This window comes from Psammomys obesus, unplaced genomic scaffold (assembly GCF_907164565.1).
Source record: "Psammomys obesus unplaced genomic scaffold, mPsaObe1.curated_primary_1811, whole genome shotgun sequence".
In the NCBI taxonomy this organism is placed as follows: domain Eukaryota; kingdom Metazoa; phylum Chordata; class Mammalia; order Rodentia; family Muridae; genus Psammomys; species Psammomys obesus.
Window position 1 is genome coordinate 7578836 of NW_026586550.1, and position 25508 is coordinate 7604343.

The window sequence follows — 25508 nt, forward strand, 5'->3', positions numbered from 1 at the left end:
CAGGAGTTTCTCTGAGGAAATTACGCCGGTAACAATCTTTGTAGAACTGGAGACTCAGAGAGGACACTAGGCGACCACGCCCTCTTATAAAATGTATTCTTGTCGCTATTTGGTTGGTTGTCTCCTCCAGGTCCCCCTCTCTCATTGATCTATGTACCAGTCTATCATCTCCAGACTCAAGCACCCTATTCGTCCGTCGCGACGCTCCCGCAGGAGGAGTTCCCCAGTGACGTTAAAGACGCTCCCCGCCCACATTCCGGGGTCTAGGCGGAGACTTCCCGCGACCCTGCCTCGGGGGGAGGGACATGGATAGGAGAGGGACTTTTGATACGGTATAGATGGCAAGACGGGCGTCCGATTGGTCACCGGCCTGGAAGGAGGTGGGGTCGTCTCTGGGTCCCGGAGCGGAGCTCAGGAGCCCTGGGGAGTCGCGAAGTTTGTCTGGAGCAGTAGTGGGAGTGGGCTTGTCGAGCAAGCACTTACTTGGGATGAGGGCTGCTTTCTTGCCTGGCTTGTGGATGCACAGTCCGATTTAAACCCTGCACCTCGCGCTCGAGCCCAGCAGGCTTGTCCTCTCCCGGGATTCACAGATCTCCGAGGACACGGGTCGCGGAGCCCTCGGCAAAGCTCTTTTGGGTTCCTGGGCCAGTGCATAAGTTCCACGCGCGCACACGCAAGCACACGCGGAGAAAGGTGTCTCACCGGCCCGCGGCGGCTCTGTGCGGTCCCCTCCTGCCTCAGCATCCTCGGCCCCGAGCGGCGCCCACCGCCATGGAGGTGCTGGAGAGCGGGGAGCAGAGCGTCCTGCAGTGGGACCGCAAGCTGAGCGAGCTGTCAGAGCCCGGAGAGACCGAGGCCCTGATGTACCACACGGTGAGGAAGGGGGACGGGGTGGGGGGAGGAGAAAAGCGGCTTTTGTCATCAGCTGGAGACCTGGGAACTGGGAGGCAGCGTCTGGGAAGGGGCATGGCCGTAACAAGAGCTCTGGGGATGGGAGTTTTCCTCTAAGAACACAGGAGCATGCACAGCTGGGGCCTTTTAACTTTCTTCCGAGTAGTTACCCTTTGTATTCCAAAGCAGTTTATATTATCTTCCTATCGGTAGCACCATTTCCTATTGCTAACGGTACAGCAATGCTGGGAAGAGGATGTGTTTTGAGAGTAATGCCTCCGCCCAGTTACAATGATTTTTGTGGTAAGGTTTGAAAAAAAAAAAATGGACAAGCTAATGTAGTATTTTTTCCATCTGTTTTTATCCTGTCTCTCTCCCTCCTTCCCTCCCTCTCTCCCCCGGTTTCTTTACTTTCTTGTTTGTATCTTAAAATTGCGTGTGCGTGTTGAAAAGCCTCCTTTCTCCACATTGGATGGCGGCCGCTGTACTTGGCTGCTTCAGCTGCACAGCCTCGACAAGCTGCTTCCTCCCTTTTCAGGGGAAAGATCGCCCGAGAAGTCCGGAAAATCTGAGGCAGCTGCGTGTTCCAGAGAGGCTTTGGGGAGAGGTGAGACGGCTCACCATATCCTTCCCGCAGAGACCTCTTTGGAGACTCAGCTGTCACAAGCGTGGCTCATTTAAAGATGTCACTTTTAGCTTTTTGCAAAAGAAAATCTTGTTTCTGATAGGCAGTGGTGGTAATATGGCTTTGTTAGAGATCTCTTAGGAGGGGGAGGGGAGGGGGCTCGGAGGTAAGAACATGCTGGGCTGCTTTTCTGTCTTACTCTGTTAATGGGGTCAGTACCAGGATATTTGAAACTTTTGCAAAAGGCCGAAGGCTCCACCTCTTTAGCCTTTGCTGCTGGTATTTTGGGAAAAGCCGTGGGGCCTCCCTGCTGCTTACCACCAAAGCATTTGTGGTGACTGAGAAGATCTGGTTAAAAAAAGAAGCCTTGTGCAGGGTTGAGAGGGAGTGGCGGTTCACTCTGGGGCACTAGCCAGATGTTGAGTGCGATCCTGATCATCTGGCCTTTGTCTGTCCATCCCGACGAAATCTTTGGGTTGGAGCCTCGATGGGTTGGAGCTTCGTGGGCTCTAGAAAGAGCCTAAACATTTTAGCCCATTGCTAGTTTTTAACTGTGGGGTCTCCAGATGTTTCCACTGACATGAGCTACAGCAACAGCTCTCACTAAAATGTCTTACCCAGTGGCCATAAGGCCTCAGTTCAGGCCATCATCCTCCAGTGGTGGCATAAAATGTGCAGGCAGCCACATTGCTGGATCCTGAGAGATCCCAGGCTGGGCTGCCAGATGACTCCTTACCTGGGACCAGCAGAAGTTTGGCTTGGCTCCAGCTACCATCTTCAGTTTCGGAGCTGAAGACCTTGCATTCCTTTTGATATTAACCCCTCAGGTTGTCTGTGTCATTGTGGTAAAGCAGGGATGTGGGTCATTTTTCTGATAATCCTCTGTTTTTCAAGGACTATTATGGTCTCCAGACAAGTGTCTCTTTTCTGAACAGCTCACACATACAAAATGCCACTCATGATTGCTGCAAGTCAGTATGTGTATATGGATTAGTAATGAAAGAAGCATAGACAGCTGGATTGTATGCCTTTGACCTAGGGCAGATTTGGAAATGATTTGAAAATTGGTACTTTACCCAGCTAGAGCTTTAACTCAGATGTCTATATCGCAGAGCTGTTAGTGCAATTTGTCCATGATGGCAGAAGGCTGAATCCTCTGGTGTAGCAAATGATGGACAGTTTTTATTATGTTTTCACTCAAAGATATTCTTTCACTTATATTTATTGAGTAACTTCCATGTGCCAAACACTATTATAAGCACTTGGGATACATAATGAATAAAAATAGATGGACTCACACAACTCTGTTTTGCATGGGTTTGCAAATGTGTAGGAAAAAATAAACAGCAAATGATGAGCATAAAAGAGAGACAAGCAGTACTGTGTGTTTGACATTTAAAGTACCGTGAAAGAAGTGAAAGCAGACTCCATGATAGAGACCTCAAGGACAGAGGCCAGGGAAGAACTGATGAGCAGAGTCTCAGGGCTCTGAAGAAGGTGAGTGTTATCCTAGCAACAGGAACAGCCTAGAGACACGGGCTGGCCGTCAGAGGTGGAATACCTCAGACGTGAACTGTGTCTGTAACATTATCTTCTGTTTTGGGTTACCCTGTGTTGGTGAGTCCTTTTCGTGGTCAATATAGGCTACTTCCATGATGCTAGTGCCTGGTGTTGGAATGAGCCAGGTACATTTTCTAAGTTGAGGTTATTGAGAGGAGAACATGGGGTTGGGGAGTAGAGGAAATATTGTCTTTGGGAAAAGTGCTAAGAGATAATAATAGCCATAGTCTGTAAGTCAAAGAAGGGCCTCTGCTGTGCATGTGCCCTGTGCAGTCTCCCAAGCCCCCACTCTTGGCTGAATGACCGTCTTTTGACCATCTCTCTCACTGTGTGTGTGTCTCTGTCTGTCTGTCTGTCTATCTCATTGGCCTGGAACATGTCAGATAGTCTAGGCTGGGTGGCCAATGAGCACCAGAGATGTACCCTTCTCTACCTTCCCAGTGCTGTTACAAGCCTGATGCAGCAGGCCTGTTTTGTTTCTCTTTATTTGTCTTTTTGTTAACTATAGTTCTAAGGACTGAATCCAGTCCTTGGGCTTGTCAGGCAAGCACATTCTGGGCTGAGCCTTCTCTCCAATCCTACTGTCACCATCTTAAAAATCTTAGTCATTTTTGGATAGAAGCCAGATAATTTTATTTTTCAAGGGTTCCCTCAACTTATGTTGGGGTCCTACTAAAAGACATCTGTCTAATGCTGCACTAAAATTATGCTGTTTTCCCTTCTCATGACCCAGTGAGAAAGCCCTTCTTGGTCTGTTTTTTTCACCATGAGTTGCAGGGATTGAACTCAGTCCTCAGGTTTGTGCAGGTAAACTCCCTTTTACCTGCTGAGCCATCTTGCTGTTTGAGCCCATTTCCACAGTAGTTTTGTTTTATATATAAGGAAACTAAGGTTTGATGCACTGGAGAATGTTGTGGGATTTGGGCCTCAGAGATAATTAGTAATGTAACCTAGATGCAAATCCAGATCTGCCTGACTCCAAAGCCCGTTATGCTATGGATTGGAAAATCCTGACTTAAAGAGAAGTATCTGATTAAAAGGTTGGGAGAGAATGATAGGGTTATAGAAACTGCTGAGTCCAGAAGGAGCTAATGTTTAACTGGGGCTGACAGTGTCTTCTGTGATCAAGCTCATTGTTTTAAGCTGGGAGTTAGCTAACAGCATTATCTGGTCACCAAGGCTCTGTGACTATTTAACAAACTTTTCACATACTCAGTTTCAAAAAGAGAAAATGTCCAAGTTGCCCAAGGCTGGGATTTTTCTTTCTCAGATGTGTCTTGTGAGCATGAAGAGCTATGACTTTCTCATTTGGCTAGCCATGAAGAACGTCTCGGTCCTGATGGCTCAAGGCTTAGGGGAGACAGTCAGCAAAATAAGGAGATCCTCGAATAGGGTGGATGTGGGCTTGCTGGGCAGATCCTGAATTACTAAAGCTTGAGCTTTTCTTTTGAGGCTTATCTAAAGCTTTCTGAGCTGGAGCTGTGACTCAGGAGGCCCTGGGTTTCATCACCAGCACTGAAGAGAAAGAGTTGTGATTATTGAAGTGAGGAATGTTATTTTAGTTCAGCAAATAGTTTTCCTACAAAAGGCTGAACATGTGTTTAGAACCATGGCTGATGCAGAGCTGAGAACTTGTCTCTTAGAGTCAGGAGCCTAAGGTTTCTGAGAAACCTTTTTGCAGGCATGCCTGGATGTACTGATGTTATATGAAGCGGTAAGGTTCTCTGTGGACTTTGCAGTACAAAGAACAAAATAATCAGTAGTGCATTAAAGCTCACCACTCATATTGCTACAGACTTTTTGTGAAGACATCAGGCAGCAGGACACTTGGTGAATGGGATTCCCAGATTGAAGTCTGTCCATGGGTTGTGCTGCAGAATAAACGCTGCTATCCTGGCCACTTTCCTTCTTCTATTCTATTTGGCAAATAAAGATTTTGTTTGCTTTTGTAATAATTCTGTCCATTTAAACACGAATAAGTAGGCACCAGTCTTTGCATTGCTACAGATGTTCTGCTTGTCTTAAATTTACAATACGATGTAAAATGAGTTGGGGGTCACGTTATTCAGTTTATCTTTTTCTTTCTTTTGTTTGAGACAGGGGTTCTCTGAGTAGCTTTGGCTGTTCTAGACTCACTTTGTAGACCATGCTGGCCTTGAACTCACAGAGATCCGCCTGCCTCTGCTTCCCCAAGTGCTGGGGTTACAGATGTGTACAACCACGCCTGGCTACTAATTCAGATTTTCTCTCTGGTCCATTTCTAAAGTGAAATGGCTGGTCCCAGCCAGTGGTAGGGAGGGAGTTAAGGGAAACATCTGGCTTTCTCATCTGGCTGACGCTGTCCACTGAGGAGTTGGTGCATCTCAGAGACTGAGGCACTTGGACTTCCTGCCAGCAGGCCCAGAGACTGGGGTGGTCCTGATGGGCAGTTTAAGCTGGACATTCTCACTTGGATGTCACATCCTGTTGTTGCCCACTGCAAAGTCCTGGTGTGGAATCTGGGTCCTGGTTGACGGAGGATTTCTTTGTTTCTGGTCACCAGTTGACTAAGCACAGAGCTTTAGCAGAACAGAATTGTAAAGTATAATTTGCCTTCGAGGCACTCATTTGACCTTCCTACATCTTTCCCCCTTTCAAGTTTTCCCTCTTTCTCAGGCTCCAAGTGTTATCACTTTGATGTCCTCTTTCCAGCTCCTTTTCTTCACTTAATAGTAACTTACACTAATATTGAAAATCCAAGTGCGTTCATAGTGAACCATAGTTACTTCAGAGCAAAAGGCTGATTCTCTACGTGGAGGACTTAAGGCAGCAGCCAGGGAGTGGGTGCCAGCATTTGGAGAATGGGGGTGGGTGGTGAGTCTCTACTGCTCAGTATCGCCATATGTATGGCTCTTGAATGACAGCCTCCCTTGCTCATGTGTGGCTGATTTAGGTATGATTTAAGCACTCCTATTGTCTCTGCAAATATCTTTAACCTGTTACTTTGTTGTTTCCCAGATTTTCAGATGGTATTAACATGAGTGGGAGAAGGTAGATGTGGGCAGGATGGAGTTTTCTGTTTGCGTTTATTCCTGAAAGATCTGAGGGATAGTGTTCTGGGGAAGCAGGAAACTCAGTAGCTAGTAGGTGCTGCCCGTGTGATGAGGCATGGAATCTGAACAAACAACGCACACAGCTGCCAGTATCCAAGCCCAGCTCAGGTCCGAACATAGAAGTATTGCAAGGGGCCAAGAAATGTCGCCCTTTGTTTGGATGATTCAGTAGTTCCTCACTGTCCTAGGGGACTTTGGTTCTACCCATCCATGGCGGACACTGATGCACATAGCGGCTGCGGATGTCATATCCACAATGACAGTATCCAGAGGAAGAAGAAAGGTGGTTTCTTCCATGTGTCCCTTTTTGGGGGTGGAAGAAACTTTTTTTTTACACATGTACTTATTTATTTATTCCTGTATGTGCCTCACATGCATGCGGCCTACACAGGCCTAAAGCGGGGTCAGGTGCTCTGAAACTGGAGTTACAGGTGTCTATGAGGTGCCCATTGTAGATGCTGGGAACCAAACACCAGTCCTCTGCAGGAGCAGCAAGTGCTCTTAACTGCTATGCCATCTCTTCAGCCCCCAAGAAAACGTTCTTAATAGCTCACCAGATGGCTTAATTTACTGTTAGGGCTGGGCCATAGGACCCTTTCCAAAAGAACAGCTAGAGAAGGGTGTAGGATTGAAAGGACTGGCCTAGATTAATCATTTAGGGATGAAAGAGATACTAGAGGCCAGGTGTGGTCATTGGTATAATAGTCTGGCAAAAGTTATGTTTGATTCACAAACAAAGGTGTGCCTGCTGTCTCTCAAAGGTAGGGTAGCAACTAGAAAAATGTTCTAAATTGGTAATTATTAGTCACTTGAACAAAAGAACAAGCCCAGATTCTTGCAAAGTCTAAGGATGGTTTAGGTATATGCTATAGTTGTTCAAGGGAGGAACACTGGGGTGGCAGGAAAAAAAATCCGGGAAATACATACAATGCCTATTCATGGAGCTAGGGTCGGAGAGATGTAGGAATGGGGTGTCCTGGCTCACTGCCTGGGACATGCAGAATGAACTACATTATCCAGACTCTAAGCATCAGAGTCAAATGCCAGGGCCAGAGGTAGCTAGTAGGGCCAGTAATTGTATGCATCATGCCAGGCAAGAATGGCTTGTCTCATTCCAGGTCCACAGCAGGGTGAACGCTGAAGGCTGTTTTCAAAGCCATTTTCTTGTTGCATGTGGCTGTTCAAATATTGAAGAGGCATCATGTGTCTCTCCACAGCTTGGATGTCCTGCCATAGCCTGGCCTCTCTGCTGACTTTTGTGGGAAATGGCCCTGAGGCCTTGCTGGCTGTTTGCTGTGCTTGAGTCTACAGTGGTAGGGCCCCAGAGAATGCCTCTGTTTTCTGCCTGAGAATTCAAAGGAAATACTGAGACCTGTCATCTTACTATCTTTGAGGTCATCTTGAGCTAATTCCTCCCTGCTCATTGGATGTTCACTAGCTCTTCCAAATAAAAGTTCCAGGCGACCTTGGTTTACACAATAGCTGTGGGGCACAGAGTAGGTTTTATATGAAGAATCTTGAGACTTGGAGTAGTACAGTAATTTGCTGCTCTGGAAGACAGGCTTCTTGAGATCTGAGCTGCCTTCAGTTTTTCCATACTCTTTCCTTTGCTAAGGTCAAGAGTGAAATGCTACGTAATCCAAGATAGCTCCTTGACACACAGCCATCCTGGAAAATGGACAAACTAAGTGATTCTGGCCTCTTTTGTTGATATGTAGCAATGCATCAGTACACATAGGCACACACACATTAAATCTGTAATGTCATGGAGGCTTTTTAAGATATGCACATTCAGTTTGATAGGAACTCTGTGTAGCTCAGTGTCTTAGGGTTTCTATTGATGTGATGAAACACCATGGCCAAAGCAACTTGGGGAGGAAAGGGTTTATTTGGCTTATAGTTTCAGATCATTGTTCATCCCTGAAGGAAGTCAGGGCAGGAACCTGGAGGCAGGAGCTGATGCAGAGGGCTTGAAAGGGTGCTGCTTACTGGCTTACTCCCCATGCTTGCTCAGCTTGCTTTCTTATAGAACTCAGGACCGCCAGCTCAGGGATGGCACAATGGGCTGGGCCCTCCCCAATCAATCACTAATTAAATACATGCCTTATAGTTACATCTTGTGGAGGCATTTTCTCAGTTGAGGCTCCTGCCTTTCAGGTAACAATAGCTTTGTCAAGTTGACATGAACACGTGGTATGGTATCTCTCTTCTTCTTAGGGAAGACAATGAGGGTGGAGCAGTTGTCTTAGAGGCCTGGCTTTCACTAGCGGTGGGAGTGAAGGCTATGTTGTGGAATGGGTGGGTCTTTGAGCAGGCCACTGGTTCTCTGGTGGCCCCGGGTATGTTAGTTGGATTTGTTTTTTGCCTGCTGTAAATGCATTTCTTTTTACCCTGTCCTCTATGTCAAATGTGTTCAGTTTGAGGATGAACTGTCCCAAGCTTAGTAGTCTGATGTCATTTGGGAAGCAGAGGAGGCCTGTAATTATTTTCTCTTGTGCATCTGAATTCTTCTCTCACCATCTTCTATCTTCAGCTCTAACCACAGGTTTCTTCCTTTAACACGTGCTTGCCGGCTGCCCCTTCTTGCTCAGGTTTCTGTCTTGTTTATGGTCAGGTTCCCCCCCCCCCCCCACACACACACAAGCAGTTATCATCTACACCCTCCATTTCTTCAGTTTCCATTCCTGTCCAGATTCCCATGCTCTGGTTACTATCACTGATTGTAGGTTTCTCCAACCTTCTTCTAACTGCAAATTTAACCATTTTTCCCCCGTGTTTATCTGCTGGGCTTTGTGGAAATAATTGGCAATACTGATCATAGGTTTACCTTGTAATTTTTTTTTTCCTTTGAGACAGGGTCTTGCATTATAGCCAGGGCTGGCTTTGACTCACTCTGCTCGACAGCTCAGGTTGGCCTCAAACCCACTGTCTTGGCAGCAGCTTCCTAAGAATTGGGATTATAGGCATATGCTATCATGCCTGGCCGTAAGTGGCCTTTCCTTAGGATTCCACAGACCTGAGGGGATGGGAGTGAGGGTCTTAGCTTTTTCTCTTTCCCTGACATGAGCTTTTGGTCTTTGGTTGTTTTCTCTTTTCCCTCCTCTGTCAGCTTCAGTGAAATGGATTCTTCATGTCTGTTGTTTGTTGCTGGAGACAAAGAGATCTTTGGAGTATGACCCTAGATCCTTCTGGGTCCACCTTAACTCAGGCTTGGGAACCCCTGAATCTTTACAGTGTGTTCCTCTGACCAAGGAGAGCTGAGGCTACTTTGACTCCCTGTTATCAGGCACCCCAGGTATCTCAGGGATGTTTGGTGACTCAGCAGTCCCATAGGTCATTCCTGAGACAGCTGCTTCTGGATTCAATGTCACCCACCAAATACAGCCTGTGTTTTGTCTAGATTCTGCATACACTGGCTAGGGAAGTCCTCTGTGGGCGTGGGGTGGTGGTGGTATGTAGAGTTGTTTGACCATGTAGAAGGTCAGTGCAAAAGTCAGACCTCAGGTCCCTTACATTCCTGTGGGTCTCATAGCTGTCGTTAGGGTGGGTGACAATCAGTTCGTGTTAAGTTGCCTGCTCCTGGGTTGCTTTCCCCTGATGTAATTTATTTATCCAAACTTAACCAGTGTTATAGAAGAGCTTTGATTGCTGCTGTTTTTGAAGAGTTCAGAGGGGTGCCTCTGAACTGCCCAAATCTCCATGGCCACTCCTTGCTAGCTGCATCTGTAGTAGGTAGCTCTCAGCTGGGTTCTGAGCATTTTTATGTGAGAACTCTTCATATGCAGCTTGCTTTAGACCCTGTGTGGTTTACCCCTCCGAAGGTCTGTGTTTGTATTAAATGGGCTGAAGTCCTTTTTGTACTTTTATGTCTTTTGGGTACCTACCATTGACAGGTTTTGTGTGGTTTTGTTTTTTGTTTTTGTCTTTTTGAAATAGTCACAATCTATTTCAGGTTGGCCCCAAACTCACTGAGTAGCCAACACCAAATCTTACTGCCTCAGCTTCCCAGAGTACTATAATTATAGGTGTGAGTCACTACATGAGGCTAAAAGTCTTCTGTCTAAAATCAAAAGCAGGCTACTTAATGCTATAATGAAACCCATTCATTACTTTGCATACTAACTTAACAATACATAAAAAATCTCCAGCAAACTTTGCTTAAATGGGTTGTTTAAACTAACAACAAAATAGTGCTTCTTTTTATATTTTGAAACAGAGTCTCTACAGTACAGGCTGGTCTTAGAGGCATGGTAGTCCCGCCTCATCCCCTGAGCTACCCCACCTCCTGACTGATGTCTATTTTGTAATGTGAAAATCTGTTTTCTGGTTTAAAAGTTGGCTTCAGTGAAACCTAGACAAAATAAAAACTGGAAAAAAACAGGGAGGTAGGAGGCTTTTTTTTTTTTTTCATGTTAAGGAGAAAAAGCCTTTCAGACTTCTTGGCAAATAAAAAGTGTCTGGGGAGAAACAATCCACAGTTTCCAAGTTGTCTGAGTGGAAAATCCTGGTTTGTAGCATTTCGTGCCTTGGAAATGTCTGAATAGTTTTGTGTAAAGGGAAATTCCTTTTGGCTGAGAGAGCAAGCTAGCCGGATTCAAACTGATAGGACGATGTTTTTAGAAAAGTGAAGGAAATGGAATTTGTGGTGACAGTGGCCCCCTCACTGGTCAGTCTGGTTAACAGACAGTTTGAGGCAGCCAGTCAGAGCCTTGCAAGGGTTCCATCATTCAGGCCTTCCTTGCTTCCTGACCACACATCCTGGGGAAATAACCCTCTTAGCTGTTTCTTCCTCCAATCTCAAGATCTCTGTCACTGACTCTCTGTCTTTCTCTCTCTCTCTTCATTACTGTACTGTTTTCTGAACTGCTTTTCAAAGCCTGTACGTGTAGGTAGACTGATATCTGCTCTTGACCTTGTGGTTCTCCCTGTAGGAAGAAAGGTAAGGAGGTCATTGAGTTACAAGTCATTAAATACCTGGAATGTGTTTTACAGGAGAGCTATGTTCAGGATCTTTTTGCAGCATGGAAAATAGAATGACAAAGGGAAGAAGAGTTGAGGAACTCTTTACAGAGAATGTGGCATTTACAGTGGGTGCTGATTATAAACCGTTCTCCAGACATCAGAGTATACAACATAAAAAGATTAAAAACAAAACAAAATTCAAACCAAACCAACTATAGTTGAGTCTGGGTACTTCTACCCTGCAAGTGCTGGGAATATAGATGTGTACCATAACTTCCTCACACCCACCTGCAAATACTTTTTAATGTAGTTTAAGAAAAGGGGCTCTGTGGGAGAGTGTTGGGAGATAGTCCAAGATCAGGAAAGGTTCATACATTCTTTCTGTAGACCGGAAGGTGGGAGGCTGTTAACAGAAAGACAGTAGTAGAAATGTATTTGGGAAAGTAAATTGAGAAAGAGGCTAAAAGAGATATATAGAGGATGGAGTCGATAGTGGCAAAATGACCTGCTCACCAGCAAGTTCATCCTTGAGCAGAATGATGTAAGGCCTGAAACCCTGGGAGGAGCAGTGAGTGTAAGAGGTCTAGAAGCCAGATCTGGAGACTTGGTGGCCTTAGGGGAGGAAGCGTTGGGTATGGGAGACTTCCTGTTCCCTCCATTGGCTGGCTGAGTTGCCACTGACCCAGAATAGAAATGTTTGGAGAGCAAATGAGTTTGGTGGAAAGATAATGAGCTCATTTTCAGACTTGGTGACAGATGTGTTTGTGGAACTTTCAGCAGTGATGCTTAAAAAGAAGTTGGAAAATTGAGTCTGGAGTTCTGGAGAGAGGTTCTGATTGGAGACTTAATTTGGGGTGCTGGGAGAGTGGTGTTTTGTAGTGAAGCCAGGGATCCATATACAGTAGTCTGGACAGGTCCCGGATGAGAGGAAGTGGAGGAGTAGAAGGAGAATGGAGTAGGGGATGCAGGAGCACTGGCATGGCGGTGGAATATGCTGGTGGAACTGAGAGAGAATAGGCAAAGAGAATGCAGAAAATGAACACCCTTCCTTTGCAGATTCCAGAGAGGGGCAAGGTGCAGGGGAGTGTTCAAGGTGAGCAAGGCTGTGTGTGTTCTTCTGCTGATGGCTAAGCCCTCTAGAGATGCATTGGCCTGTTAGTCTAGGGCTGTTTCAGTCTGTCTGCAACCACAGGTCTTATCTGGTGGCAGAACCTTTGTGCAGGGTGTGTGACTCCATCTGGGAAGAGTGGCAGGCTGAGAGTGTAGACTGCAGGAAGAGGGGGAGCAGATTAGCAGGGAACACTATGCACACAGCACTGCTGTGTTTTATAAAAGGGTTAATCCCAGTTCTCAAAATTGGCAGCATCTTTGGTGCCTCTGTGGTCCTACTGTCATTCTGTCCTTTATGAGTCTATCTGTCCCTGAATGTCCTTCCAGTTAGCACAGTAGGGTGTGTGTGTGTGTGTGTGTATCATTTGCCCTGCACTACATGTATCTCCTACCTAGGCTTTGGATCCACAGAGAAGATGGATAGCCACAGACTTAAACTCAAGTGCCGGAGTTTGCTATGTGACTGCAAAGGATCCATTTCCCCTCTTTCTGATTTTTTCACTGAGAAAACACTCGGCACATCCACTCCTGCCTCCAGTGAGTTTGGTCACAGAGTCATCACAGTGCTCACACGGTAGTGAAATGAGAGAAAGCCCAGTGTGGTGGTCTATACTGTGGATCGCAGCACTGGGGAAGTAGAGGCTGGATGATCAGGAGTTCAAAACAAATTTCAACTACAGAGTGACTTTGGGGAGAGCCTGGGCTTCATGAGATTCTGTTTCAATAAGAGAAAGGGTGGGGGAGAGGAGAAGAGGGAGAAAGAAAGAAAAATAGAGAAAAAAGCTTTCCCAAACAAATTGGCTCCAGTTTTGTAGGAAATAACAGAGCAGGGGAAGACGGATGGCTTTGCAGTATGGTCAGTCTGTGAGAAGAAGTAAAATAAATAATGATAGCTTCCAAGAAAATAAACAGTTCTAAGGTGTCATCACAGATGGCTGTGGCAGACACCTGCCCTACTCTGCCCTCACTCTCAACTTCACCGATGTTCATTTTATGCCTTCAGGCCTCCCAGGGACGTGAGAAAATCTTTCCTGGCCTGAGATCAGGCACATAGGGGCTGAAGATACGTGCAGCTGTAGAGAAAAGCTCTGTTTCTGGCCAGCCCAAAGCTTCTAGAAGGGGCTTCCTTGAGGAACTGGATCTCACCCCAGAGTCCTATGTAGGAGTGTGTTTCTGATATCTAACTAGTATACAGAGAACTCTGTCATAGACTTTGGGTCTTGAATTTTCTTTTCTTTTATTTATTTTTTGTGACTAGGTCTCACATAATATTTTATATACTTTTTGTTTGTTTTAAGGATTAAAAAATTATGTGTTTGTGTCTCTGTGTGAGGATGCACACAAGTGCATATAGGTTCTAGGGAGATCAGTAGAAGTATCAGGGCCTCTGGAGCTGGAGCGTGGGCAGATGTATACCACCCGACATGAGTACTGGGAATAGAACTCTGGTCCTGTGACGAGTAGCAAGTGGTCTTAACCACTAGGCTTTCTTTCCAGGCTTCAAACTCTCCTGTAGCCAAGGATGACCTTGGTTTCTGATCTCAGATAACAGGATGTGCCACCCACCATATCTGAGTTATATGTTGCTGGATACTGAACCTAGGGGATGTGCATGCTAGGCGGGTACTCCACCAACAGAACCAAATCCCCAAAGCCCTTTCACATTCTCTCAATAAGAAAATGTCATGTAAATTTGAAGCATCTATAAACACTTTATTAAAAATATTGACCTTGCCTTAAATTTTTTATTTATCTTATGCATAAGAATACTTTGCCTGCACACACACATATGGTAAATATATGTGAGATATTATATACATATGTATTATATGTATCTATGTATAATATGTTATATATACTACATCTCACATGTGTGCCTGGTGCCTGAGGAAACCAGAAGAGACATTGAATTTTCTGGAGCTGTAGTTACAAGACAGTTGTGAGCTACCGTGTGGATACTGAGAACCTAACCCAGGGTTTCTGCAAGAGCTGTCTCTATTCATGGTTTCACCAGGCTGGCATTGTCAGTGGCAGTGTTTCATTTCAATATTTTATCTTAAGACCAGTCATAATGTTTTGTTTTTTTTTCCCCATACAACCAACAGGAATCTGGCTTGGCCTACGAGAGAGCCCTAAGCCTGTTGGCACGCGTGTGCTATTTTCTCTTTATGTTGACAAGAGCTTATTCGAACGCCCAGGGGCTGACCTGTGGATTTCAGCAGAGTGCAGCTGAAAAGTTAGAATGTTTTCCTCCCTCTTTCCATTCCAGATGAGTTAGTAACTATATACCATCCTTTGCAAAAGGGCCTTGACTCTACCGGAGAATTTATATAAAACTCTAGTGGGAGATATTTACCTAAAACCAAAGACTTCCCTAGCCAGTCTCTGTCACTCTGACTTTTAGCTGCCTGCCTGGCCATGCGTTCACTTGGGAGGTACTGCTTGAAGTTGTTTTTCTGGTTCTGTTCTGGGTTTGCAAGTTTTCTTTCCAGGATTCTTGCTGCAGGCTGTGATCCACTTTTGGGAGCCCCTGGAAAGCAGGGCCTACCGAGTGAGGCCGGGACTAAACCCAGATAGAAACAGCTTTGCCCTCCCTTGGGTTCAGGGCATCATGGGCCATACAAACATACCCAGTAAACATGACAGTCTTGAGGTGCACATTTTTCTGCGTGATGAGAAAGAGAGGCAAATGTGTAGCTGCCAGCAACTCCTTTGGTGAGGAACATGAGGTTCTTTAGTGTTGCCTTTGATTTATAGGAAGAAACTGAACCAGCAGAAAGGTCAAGCAGACCAAGAAAGATGATGTTTGAGCTTTCTTGTTCCATCTCTTCCTGATTCTGTTTGCCCTGTTGTCTGCTGATGGCTTAGCCAATGGGAGAGAGAAGTAGAAGGACGTCAGAATTTGACTCTCACATATCCTCAGAGCTCTGATCGCTATTGGCAAGCTATTGAGTGTTTTTATGCTCTGCTGACATGGCACACACGGATTATGGTGTCCACAAGATCCCCTGAAATCTCTGATGAATCTAGTCAAAGCAGGTGGGTTCCACCCCAGGTGGTGTGGGATCCAGCTTCCACTGCTGACTGGTTTCACATTCCCAACCACAGGAATGGGGCTAGAGTGCTCCATGGCACATTTGCTGGAAACCACTGAGAATTATGGTTTCCCAGGTACTTCTTCAAAAAAAGAATAAACACCATGAAAGCGGATTTCCATATATCTCCATAACCACTGTGTGTGGGGATCCTCAGCTTCCAGAACAGTCCTGGACACTTTGCAGCTATCCAGTAAAATGGTTGATTGTTGATGGGTAAATGGCTGAGTGAATGTGGTTCTGGCTATCTGAACCCTGAGTGTTTTTCTGAAACTATTTCATAGGCTTTGAAATAGTTTGAAATAGATACATGGACTCAGTATCTACTCTTATGCCCAGTGCTTATAAGCTAATTATGTCTCAGAAGGGACCAAGTCCCTTTCCTCTAGTTTTCTGTTTTCAGTAATGTCAGACATAGGAAGAAAACTTGTTGAATCGTGAACTTATGGTGAAAACATCAATAAACAGAACAGGGTCTGTGTATTGTGGCTTAATTGTGAAAAGACTTCCAGGGAATATAGTTGCTGGAAGTTTCCTTGGCTCCCTATCAAATCCTCTTGGGCCCCAGGTGCTAGGGTGATTTGCATGACTGAATTCACACTTCAATTTCTCAGGCACCTGCTCCTGAGGAACTGAAATTTTCTGTGTGTTTTGGTGGGGGAGGGTTGAGGCAGGTGTTTGTATTCTTGATGTTACAAGAGGGACAAGAAGGGAGCAGTCTATTCCATACACCTGCCAGCCTTTGCAACAGGTGTCCATTGCTAGACACTGAGATTACCACCTTCATGGTTTTCTTATATAAATAGCTTTTCTTGCCAGTTGTGCTCAGGAATCTGTTAGTATGAGGAGAATGGAGGAGGGAACTATAAACATGGGATTGAGTAGCCCAGGTAGGGCTACAACGTACAGCTTCACAAAGCTCATAGCCTCTTCATTTTATGACACTGCCTCCCTACCTTCAGCTTCCCAGCAGAGTGGCTCTACCATGCCATTGAGGCACATGAATGAGACACAAGGAAGTCACATGGAGTCCCCCTGGCCTGGACACATCCAGTCTTGGGCTTTCTGAAGAAGTTCATAAAAATATCCTGGAGTGGTAGTACACTCCTCTAATCTAAGCACTTGGGAGGCAGGGATAAGAGGGCCATCATAATTTTGAGGTCAGCCAGGGTTACATCCTGTCAAAAATAAGAAATACATATTCATGGAAGTTGAGTTACCCTCTTTCTTAGAGAGCCTCCTAAGACCTGGGCTCTAAGATGGCATCTGTCTTTCCTTTGATCGGACCTTTTAAGTTCCCATAATCCAACTGAAGTTCACAGAGACTTCTCCATGTTGATGGACCCTTTTCCACAGTGTCTTATGACTTTGATGTGTTCAATGGAGTTAGAAAGAAGTGTCTGGAAACCTGTGTCTAAATTTCCATCTCCCCTGGAAGTTATACTTTTAATTTTCACTAAAACATCACTGCTGTTCATGGTTTTGACTATGAAAGAGTGAGCTTTTCACTATTCAGCTGACATGTTTTAAGCAGTTATTCAACAGTTCTTTGTGGAACTCTATTATAGCAAACATTTTACAACTTTGAAGACTTTCTGGTATCTTTGTTCTTTCGTGATATGTAGACATATATCTACATTTCAACAGAAAAGTTTGTCCTTTGGTCTTTGCCACCTGAAAGAGAAATCTGCTAGTTGACTTTTCTTTTTCTTACTACTCATTTGATAAACTCACTTTAGCCAATTTGATTTTAGAAAAATAAAAGAAAAAACCACAGTGGTCACAGTTTAAAAACTATAAAAATCAGAAGCACGTTGGTGAATGTCTTGAAAGCCCAGTGATTTAAACAGGTAAGAGCCTACTTATGTCATGAACCAAAAGTGCTCTTGCTAAGTCTTCCAGGACTTATATAGTCATTGACCAACTTCCATGGGGCCTAGAACTTTCCTATATAGTTCTTCGTGGATCTTTAGCACAGAGACCTTTGTTTTTGTGACTGCAGTCGGCTGCTTCACTTCCAGCCTATCTGTATAGAGGTGGAAGTGAAATGGTGAAGCAGGAAAGCCTGGGTTTCTTAACCAAGGAGTCCTCTGACAGCTTCAACAGAATCCCATTTGCCTTTCTTCAGCCATTTCTACTTGAAAGGTTGACCAGAAGGTGTTTATTATAGCTGAGTGCCTTTCTACCCAGACCAAAAACTGGATGGGAAAGGTGGATATTCCATAGCTAAATAGCAGTGTCTGTTTTATCAGAGTGGCATTTGAGCATGTCTATGTAGTCATTGGTCTAGAGATGAGCTGTGAGCTGATTACAGCTCCTTTCCCCCACAGATAAGGGAACTGTGTTCTCCTCTTTTCTTGCTTCTCAGGGGTGGGAGCTGAGATCCTCAGTGCTGCTTTGATACTGGGTGGGTGCTTCTGTTCTGATCTGTTAACTGTGGCTGGAACATGTGTGGACTGTGAGGTTTTCTTCCACTGGAGAGGTGGGTAGCAGGGAACAGACAGTGTGTGTGTGTATAAGAATCAAAAGACCTGATTATGCTTTCTCAGGAAAAGCAGCTGGCCAACAATAATTAAGGGGCCGCCTCTGAGTGCAGGGCCTGGAATCTGGCCTTCTGGAATGATCACAAAAACCGTTGTAAGACTCAGCCCTGACCTTGAGGAGTGCAAGCTAGGAGGGCTTACAGTCACAGTTGCCTGGGAGAAGCACTGAATCGGCGAATGGGAGAAGAACGAAAGGCCATAGAGTCAGAGTAGCCATGCCCAGATGTTGGCTGTGGGAGAGTTGACTTGGAACAGGGGTTTGGGCTGTATGGAAATCCTGCTTTGAGAATAACCAGTTTTGTTAGTCGGAAACACTGCTGTAGCCAACCAGAAGCCTGGTGTGTTTTCCCTGTAAGAGCAGCCTGAGCCACCAGCACTTGGTGTTAGAGGACCTGGGTGACTATAACCCAGTGTTTCTCAAACTGCTCTGAGACTCAGATTGGACTGGGATCCTCTGGAATGCTCTCTAGGACATCGGATGTGTACTGTGTATTGGCACCTTTCATGAAATTTTGAAAAAAGTAGGCTTGAGCCAAGCAAATGCTAAATATTGTCTTAAATTATAGAGTGAGTCCGCCACCAGTGTCCTGTATGCATGAGTCAGGCCCTGCTGTGGCTATTCTGTCCTGCAAAGCATTTTCAAGAAGCCTTGCTTCTTGTTGCTTCTAGGTCTCCATTAGATCCTGGCTATTGACAGGTGAGAGCAGATGGCAAGAGGACCAAAGAAAAACACACATCAGCACTGTACACTGAACACCTGTATCAAAGCCTAATACTTAGACTTTGCTTTTTTTTTTTATTGAATGTTTAAAAAACAAACAAACAAGTTAAAAAAGCAGCCATGTTACATCACATTGCTAATTAAAGGCCTCTTTTCATATTCTCAAAATTCTGACTCAGAGAAGACACAGGTTGAAAGTGACCTTTCTTAAGCATCAGTGGTGGGCTCTGGACATGTGCTCACTCACTCTTACTTCCTGACTTAAGCTACTGCTCACCCTCCAGTCCCCTTCCTGGCTAGCTGGCCATTTGGGCTCATTCATTTGGAGCATCAGTGGACTTCTCTGAGCTGATTGTGGTATAGACTGGCGTATTTTCCAATCTCATGCTTATTTTCCCCCTTTTCTTATTCTTGGCATTGCTGATTCTTTTCTACACCCATTTTGAATTTTATTTGACCTCAAATTGTTAAGTTTCCTTTAAGTCACTTAAAAGCCTTTCAAAACCTGGCAAACAAGAATGTACTTGGAGAAAGTGTACATTCAAAGACTCTGAGCCTGGCTGAGGGCTGAGTCACTCCTGACCCCAGTACACTCCATAGTCCTTGAAGCATGCAGGAGACATTTGCCAGCATCCCTGCCTGCCTTTCCCATATGGCCATTGCTTCCTCCTTTCCCTCTCTTTTCCTTTGTGCTTTTGCACTCCTCTTCCTTGCTCTTGGGCCTACCTTTCCCTTCTTCTATGGACTCTTTCTTTGCTTCTGTTTCTAGTAGCCCTGAACTCAGGTATTTTCTGCTCTTAGAGTCAGTCTTCTCTTTCATTGTCAGGACTTGGTGTCCACAGCATTTTGAAGGGTATCACCTACAAAGTATGTATCCTTACTTGTCTGGGATAAGTTTCTTTCTAGTGTGTAGAAACTGCATGATTTTCATCCTAGAATTCTGGGATAGCTAGGTCCAGAAAAGGAGTCACATTGTACAAGACCAGGGGTTATTGAATAGATATGGGAGGCAGCAAGGAAAGGAGCTAGGTGCTCTTAGAGTTTGTGATGGATGAGGAAGAGTCTGCTTTCTGGGTGGAGAATTTCTTTCCCCGTTTGCATTTCCTGTCCCTCACTTTGTTCAGTTGAAATACTGGTTCTGTAGTCACACCAGTTTTTCAGCTCAAGTTGAGAAATATCTGCTGTATATTTTCAGAGCTAGACTTGCAGGATAGAAACGTGAAACTCAGCTGCTGTTTACAGATGTCTGTAAGCTTGGAGCAAGCCTTGGGCACCAGCCATCTTCCCTCCTTCCCCTCTTCTCTGGTTGTATTTACCTAGGCCTAGGGGTCACACTGCCAGTGTGGTACCTTCTTAATTGGGCCAGGTTACCTCCTTCGCTGCCTTCAGCCCGTTTGGAGTGGTAGAAGTCCTGCTTTGACTACCTCTTCTGTCTATAACGATGGTGCTCGCTCTTGGACGCAGGTCACAATGACCTAGGAGCTTAGAGAGCAGTGATATTGGTATCTCTGCCTCAGATTTGGGTTCTGTGGTTTCGGGGTAAGATCAGGGTGTCACAGAGTTTACAAGCTTTCTTGGCAATTCCAAAATGAAACCCAATTTGAAAACTACCTGGCTTCGAGCCCTGATACTCTGGCTAGTCCATGGATGGGCAACATCAGCAACACGTGGGAGCTCATCCTTGCATAGGACGTTGACCCTCTTCCAGAATCCGAGTCTGAGGAGCAGAGCATCTCTGGATACCCCTGTGCATATAAATTATTACTAAAGTAATGTCTACATAAACACATTGGGACAGAAAAAACATTGAATTATTGCAGGTAATGTATACAAGTAACATGAATAGATACTGTGTACTTTAGGGATGTAGGTAGATTAATTTTAGCAAAGTCTCCCCATATTCTGGTCACTGTGTTTTGATACTTGGAAATATATTTTTTTAAATCAAAGTATAATTATATAATTTTCCCTTTCCCTTTTCTCCCTCAATCTATTCTCTTCTCTCTCAAACTTATGACCTCTTGGCCTCTTTTTCTTTAAGTGTTATATATTTCCCTCACCAAATATATAAATGGTGTATATGTTTGTGTGTATGTGTATGTGTGTGTGTGTGTGTGTGTGTGTGTGTGTGTGTGTGTGTGTTTGTGTGTGATTTTACAGCTGACCACTAGTTACTGGATAACCGGTTATGGGGCTCTTCCTGGGGAAGACTTCCCACTGTCAGCATCCCTTAGTTGCCTGTAGTTCTTTGTCTAGGGGTGAGACCTCATAAGATTTCCTCCTTCTATGTAAGCATGTCTGTTAGTGTCATGCTTCTTCAGATCGTATTTAGGCAGCCATGTTCTTGAGATTTCATGGATGTAGCTTCAGACATTTCTAGGAGATGGAGTCTCACAGTCGACACCTTGTTTCTCTGGCTTCTACAGTCTTTTCACCCCTTCTTCTGCCCGTTCCTTGAGCCTTAGGTGCAGTTGTGGTATAACTGCATCAGTTGGGGCTGGGGACCACATGATCACTTGTTCTCTGTGTTTGGATCACTTGTGGGTTTTTGTGATGGTCTCCGTCTGATTCAAAGAGCAGTCCTGAGCGTGAGAGTTATTCTTTTCTGTGAGTCTATACTTATTGAATTTGAGAACCGCTGGTTGAGCCTCCTGAATGTCTGATCACCCTGGTTGTGGCTTCCTGGATCCTCAACATTCTTTAGTGCAGCAGATGAAGCTAGAGGGAGTTCAACAAACTGACTCACTCCTGAGAACTTCACCTTCAGGGATAGCTCTTCATCTGCATAGAGTTCTTACCACCCTCTCCCTTCCTGACCTGGTCTTACGTCTGTCCACTCAACAGCCCCAGCATGTGTCAAGACAAGGATCTGCTCATTTATTATTTGAAATCAGTCTGACAGGACTGTGTACAGCTTGTGCTTTTTGATAGTTTGAACTGATGGCCTTGCCTGGCTCTATTGCTTAGCCTGCCGGGTAGAGTTTGCCCTGTCCTGACCTGTGAGATGGGAGCAAAAAAGAGAAAACAGATAGAGTCTGCAATCTGTGATAGGTGCACACAGGTGGAGGGCCCTGGCATTTCTTCCTCCCCTCTCTGGCTCCCACAGACAACCCTCATGAACCTAGCAGACACAGAGGAAGGTGGTCCAGGAGCTCAGAAGGAGTAAGTGCTTAGGATCTGTTCATAGGAAGCAGTGCCCTCTTGTTTCCATGACTCCCTATCCAATGTTTGAGCCAGGTGATCTGAAACAAAAGGCCAAGTGGTTGATGTCTTAGAGGCCATCCAGGGTAAGTCAGGGCTGTCAGGACATTCACAGAAATGAAGCATGTTTTATCTGCATAAACCGAGTGGGCAGAGCTCTAGCTGGCCGCAGACTGCAGTCTCTCCATGTTTCATAAAAAGAGCTACTTGTGCAACTGATGGAAAGGCTCCTGGGACTAGCACCCAGAATGACATCAGGACATCATATTTACTTTGAACTAAATACTTTGCAAGCTCATATATATCTGTTATAAAGTCTTCTTACAGCAATCCTTCTGTTTTACCTGATGTTAGTTTTTCTTTAAAGTGGTTTGCAATTAGAGAAAGATGGCCTGAAGTCAGGTCATTTTTGATTTTGGGTTCACTGAGTTTATCGATCTCATGTAATTTTATTTATTTTGGCCTCATTTATAATGGGCAGTGATAATAATGGTTTTCATTTCACAAAGTTGGCATGAAACCGGGTTGGGATTATATCTGTGGAAGCAGGGAACTGAATCTCTGATAACGCATTCCTCGAAACTGCGTCTCCGTGTCTTTGTTTTTTTTTTTTTTTTTTTTTGTATTTTATTTTTTTCTTATCAGTTACATTTTATTAACTCTGTATCCCAGCCGTGTCCCGATCCCTCATTCCCTCCCAGTCCCTCCCTCCCTCCCTCATCTCCACCCTGCCCCTTGCCAAGTCCACTGATAAGGGGGACCTCCTCCCCATTCATCTGATCCTGTTTTATCAGGTATCTTCAGGACTGGCTGCAAAGCTCTCCTCTGTGGCCTAACAGGACTGCTCCTCCCTTGGGGGGTGGGGAGGCCAAAGAGCCAGCCATTGAGTTCCTGTTAGAAATAGTCCTTGTTCCCCTCACTATGGGAAACCAATTGGTTACTGAGCTACCACAGGCTACATCTGAGCAGAGGTTCTGGGTTACATTCATACATGGTCCTTGGTTGCATATCAGTCTCAGAAAAGACCCTGTGCCCAGATATCTTTGGTCCTTGTGTCTCCGTGTCTTTGTAAACAAACCAAAACATGTTTGTTGTTATATATGATTATCTGTCTTTCTATCTATCCATTCTTTCCATTTATTTTGTTGATTTATTGATGTCTGGATCTGTCCGTTCTGTCTGTCTTTCTATCCTGTCTAATTTATCTCTCCTACCTACCATACATTACCTTGCTTCTTCTTTTTCTTGTCATTAATCAATCACCTACTTACCTATCATCTATCAACTTCTTTCTTATCTCTATACATCTTTACCTACCTATCAATCATAATCTATCCATCATTTATCACCTTCAACATGAAATTGTCCAGGACATCCTGAAATTGCTGCTAATGATTCAGTCAGATACCCAATTATATGAAGTTTTTTTCCTCCAAGTCACAGCTTCTCATCCCTTTCTGAGCCTCCATGAATATTACATACCCCCACTTGTGTGCCTGCAGCCAGTATGCTGTTAGAGCCCCCTCTCCTCTGTGCATTCTGGGTCTCTGAGAGGACAGAATTGGCTGCTGCTGCTGCTCTTGTTGCTCTTGTTGTTTCAGAGCATCTTGGGTTAGGATCCTCTAGTCTAGTAAACCCAAGCAGGCTTCTCTCCTTTGCAACATTTTGAGCAGCTATGCAATCCCATTTCTATGCAGCTTTTCCCTGTGGGTGAGAGATAGTGTGATGGCAGGAAAGAGATTGGCAGAAGGAGGGAGGTACCAAGGCAGTGGCCATGTCCAAGGGTACACATTTAGGGGGTTGTCTGTGGACCTGAATGTCTGGATGGGAAGTGTCCCCCTGCAACTCTTAGCCTCATATCCTTTGTTGCTTCATTTGTGGTAGTGTTATTCGTTTGGTAAAACCTGGGGGCTGCAGGGTGTTTGGCTCCTGTAGAATATATAGATTTGTGACGGGTAAGAACAATGAAATGTTATTGATAGCCTGTGGTCAGTAGGCTTGCAATGTTAGAACATTTTTTTTTCAACTTCTCTGTGATTTACACTCTTCCATTGAGAATGGTGGGGGAAATACCACACCTCCTCAGAGGACAGTCCCTGGACTGAAGTATGAGATGGTGACCATGGCTATGAGATATTTAGGGCATGAAATCTGGGGCTGGTTTCTGTAAAGCTTGAGGTTGAGATGAGTAGACAGAGACTGCACCAGCTTTTGTAGAAAACGAGCATTGGAGCAGTAGGTCTGAGTACCTGCCTGGTGGCTATGGGTGTTGGGGGTGTTGCTGACATTTGGAGAAGGAACCTAAGAAAGCCCTAGAGAAGAGGTGGTTAAGAGGAGACTCTTACTTGATTGCATATCCTTGTTGAAGCCAAAGCTTGCGCAATCAGAGCTCTGCGTATCATGGATTCATATAGTCTCATACAGAGAATGGATGTTTTGGAAGAGGCTAACTCCTTCATCAGAGACGATGTTTGGGAAACATCTGGTTCTCACATGTGGGAGTAGAACACTGAGCAAGAGGAACCACTGAGGGCCATTTGGCCCAGCCTCCCACTCAGTGTCTCTCTCACTGAATTGTACTCCGTTTATACAGCTGGGCGCTGTGACTCCAGAGTACTGTTCTGAGAATGAAACCACTTTTAATTCCAGCAGATGTGCCTCCAGGCCTGTCTTATATAACACTCGATGGCCTTCTTCCTGCTCTTTTATATTGAGTGTTGAGAGTCTGTAGGAGGAACAGCACCCTAAGGAAAGCTGTATCCTCTGCCCTTCACTCTTGTCAACTCTTCAACCCTCCCCTAACCCCAACCATCTCCTTCTAGCTCCCTGGCTTCCCCCAACTTCTGCTTTTATAGAGCACAGAAGCAAAAGGCCCTTCTGTCCTGCCCAGGAGGCTAGGGAACAAGTGACAAAGGCCCTTTAAGAGATGGAGACAGGCCAGAGTATTGCAGATGTGAGGTTACAGTGTGTCAGTGAAGGCCCAGAAACTGCAGTCAGCTTGTCGCTGATGCCTAAGTATGGGGCTCGCTTGTGGGTTCTGGAAAAGAACTCCCTTACCGCAGCTGTGGAACTTTCAGTACCCACCCCCACCCCACTTCCTAAAGCCTCTTCAGAGCTCTCAGGGAGCTCAGCCTGCTCCCTGGTCTTTTTGGAGCTCTGCTATAAGTTAAACTCTTTTTGAGTTTATGCAGTGAATGACTGTGGGGAGCCTGACCTATAGCCTTATCAACGATCCTTTCTAGGAAAACACAGAGAACGATTCCTTGCCAGGTCCTTTCAGCTGTTGTGAGTAATCAATATTTTAAAAAATGCTTTACTGTTTATAAAACACACTAACACCTCCGTTAATTCACACAGCCTTCTCGAAAGCCCAAATGCCTTGATGGTGACATGCCTCTTATCACTGTCACTTTTGTGGCTCTGGTTATCATCTGTCTATAGATGATGTACATACCTCATTGCCTCTTTAGTCTGGATCTCTCTACGAGGTCCTATCATGACGTTGCCAGTGTATCCCTGCACTGGGCTGTTCAAAGGCTCCTCAATTAAATCTCCCCAAGCCTAAATTTATGATGCATCTCCCTTCTAGACATTGCTCCTGGCCCATCCCCCACCTGAGTGAACAGTGAGGCTATCTCTCCCCTTGCACAACAGCATCTTGCACCTGCCCTTGACATCATCTACCCCCTCTCATCCAGCTGCTCACAC

At 45.1% G+C, this 25508-nt stretch overlaps 1 protein-coding gene across 3 annotated transcripts in view; it reads left to right on the forward strand.

Annotated features, from left to right (window-relative positions):
* Positions 1 to 398: 398 nt before the first annotated feature.
* Positions 399 to 25508, forward strand: part of Creb3l2 (cAMP responsive element binding protein 3 like 2) — a 118253-nt gene continuing 93143 nt past the window's right edge. For 2 of the 3 annotated variants that reach the window (XM_055602085.1, XM_055602086.1), the window contains exon 1: positions 400 to 873. In XM_055602085.1, the coding sequence (XP_055458060.1) occupies positions 772 to 873 (102 nt within the window). In that variant the 5' untranslated portion in view covers positions 400 to 771. Of the gene's footprint in view, positions 874 to 25508 lie in introns of all 3 variants that reach the window. The other variant, XM_055602089.1, reaches the window with a different exon arrangement.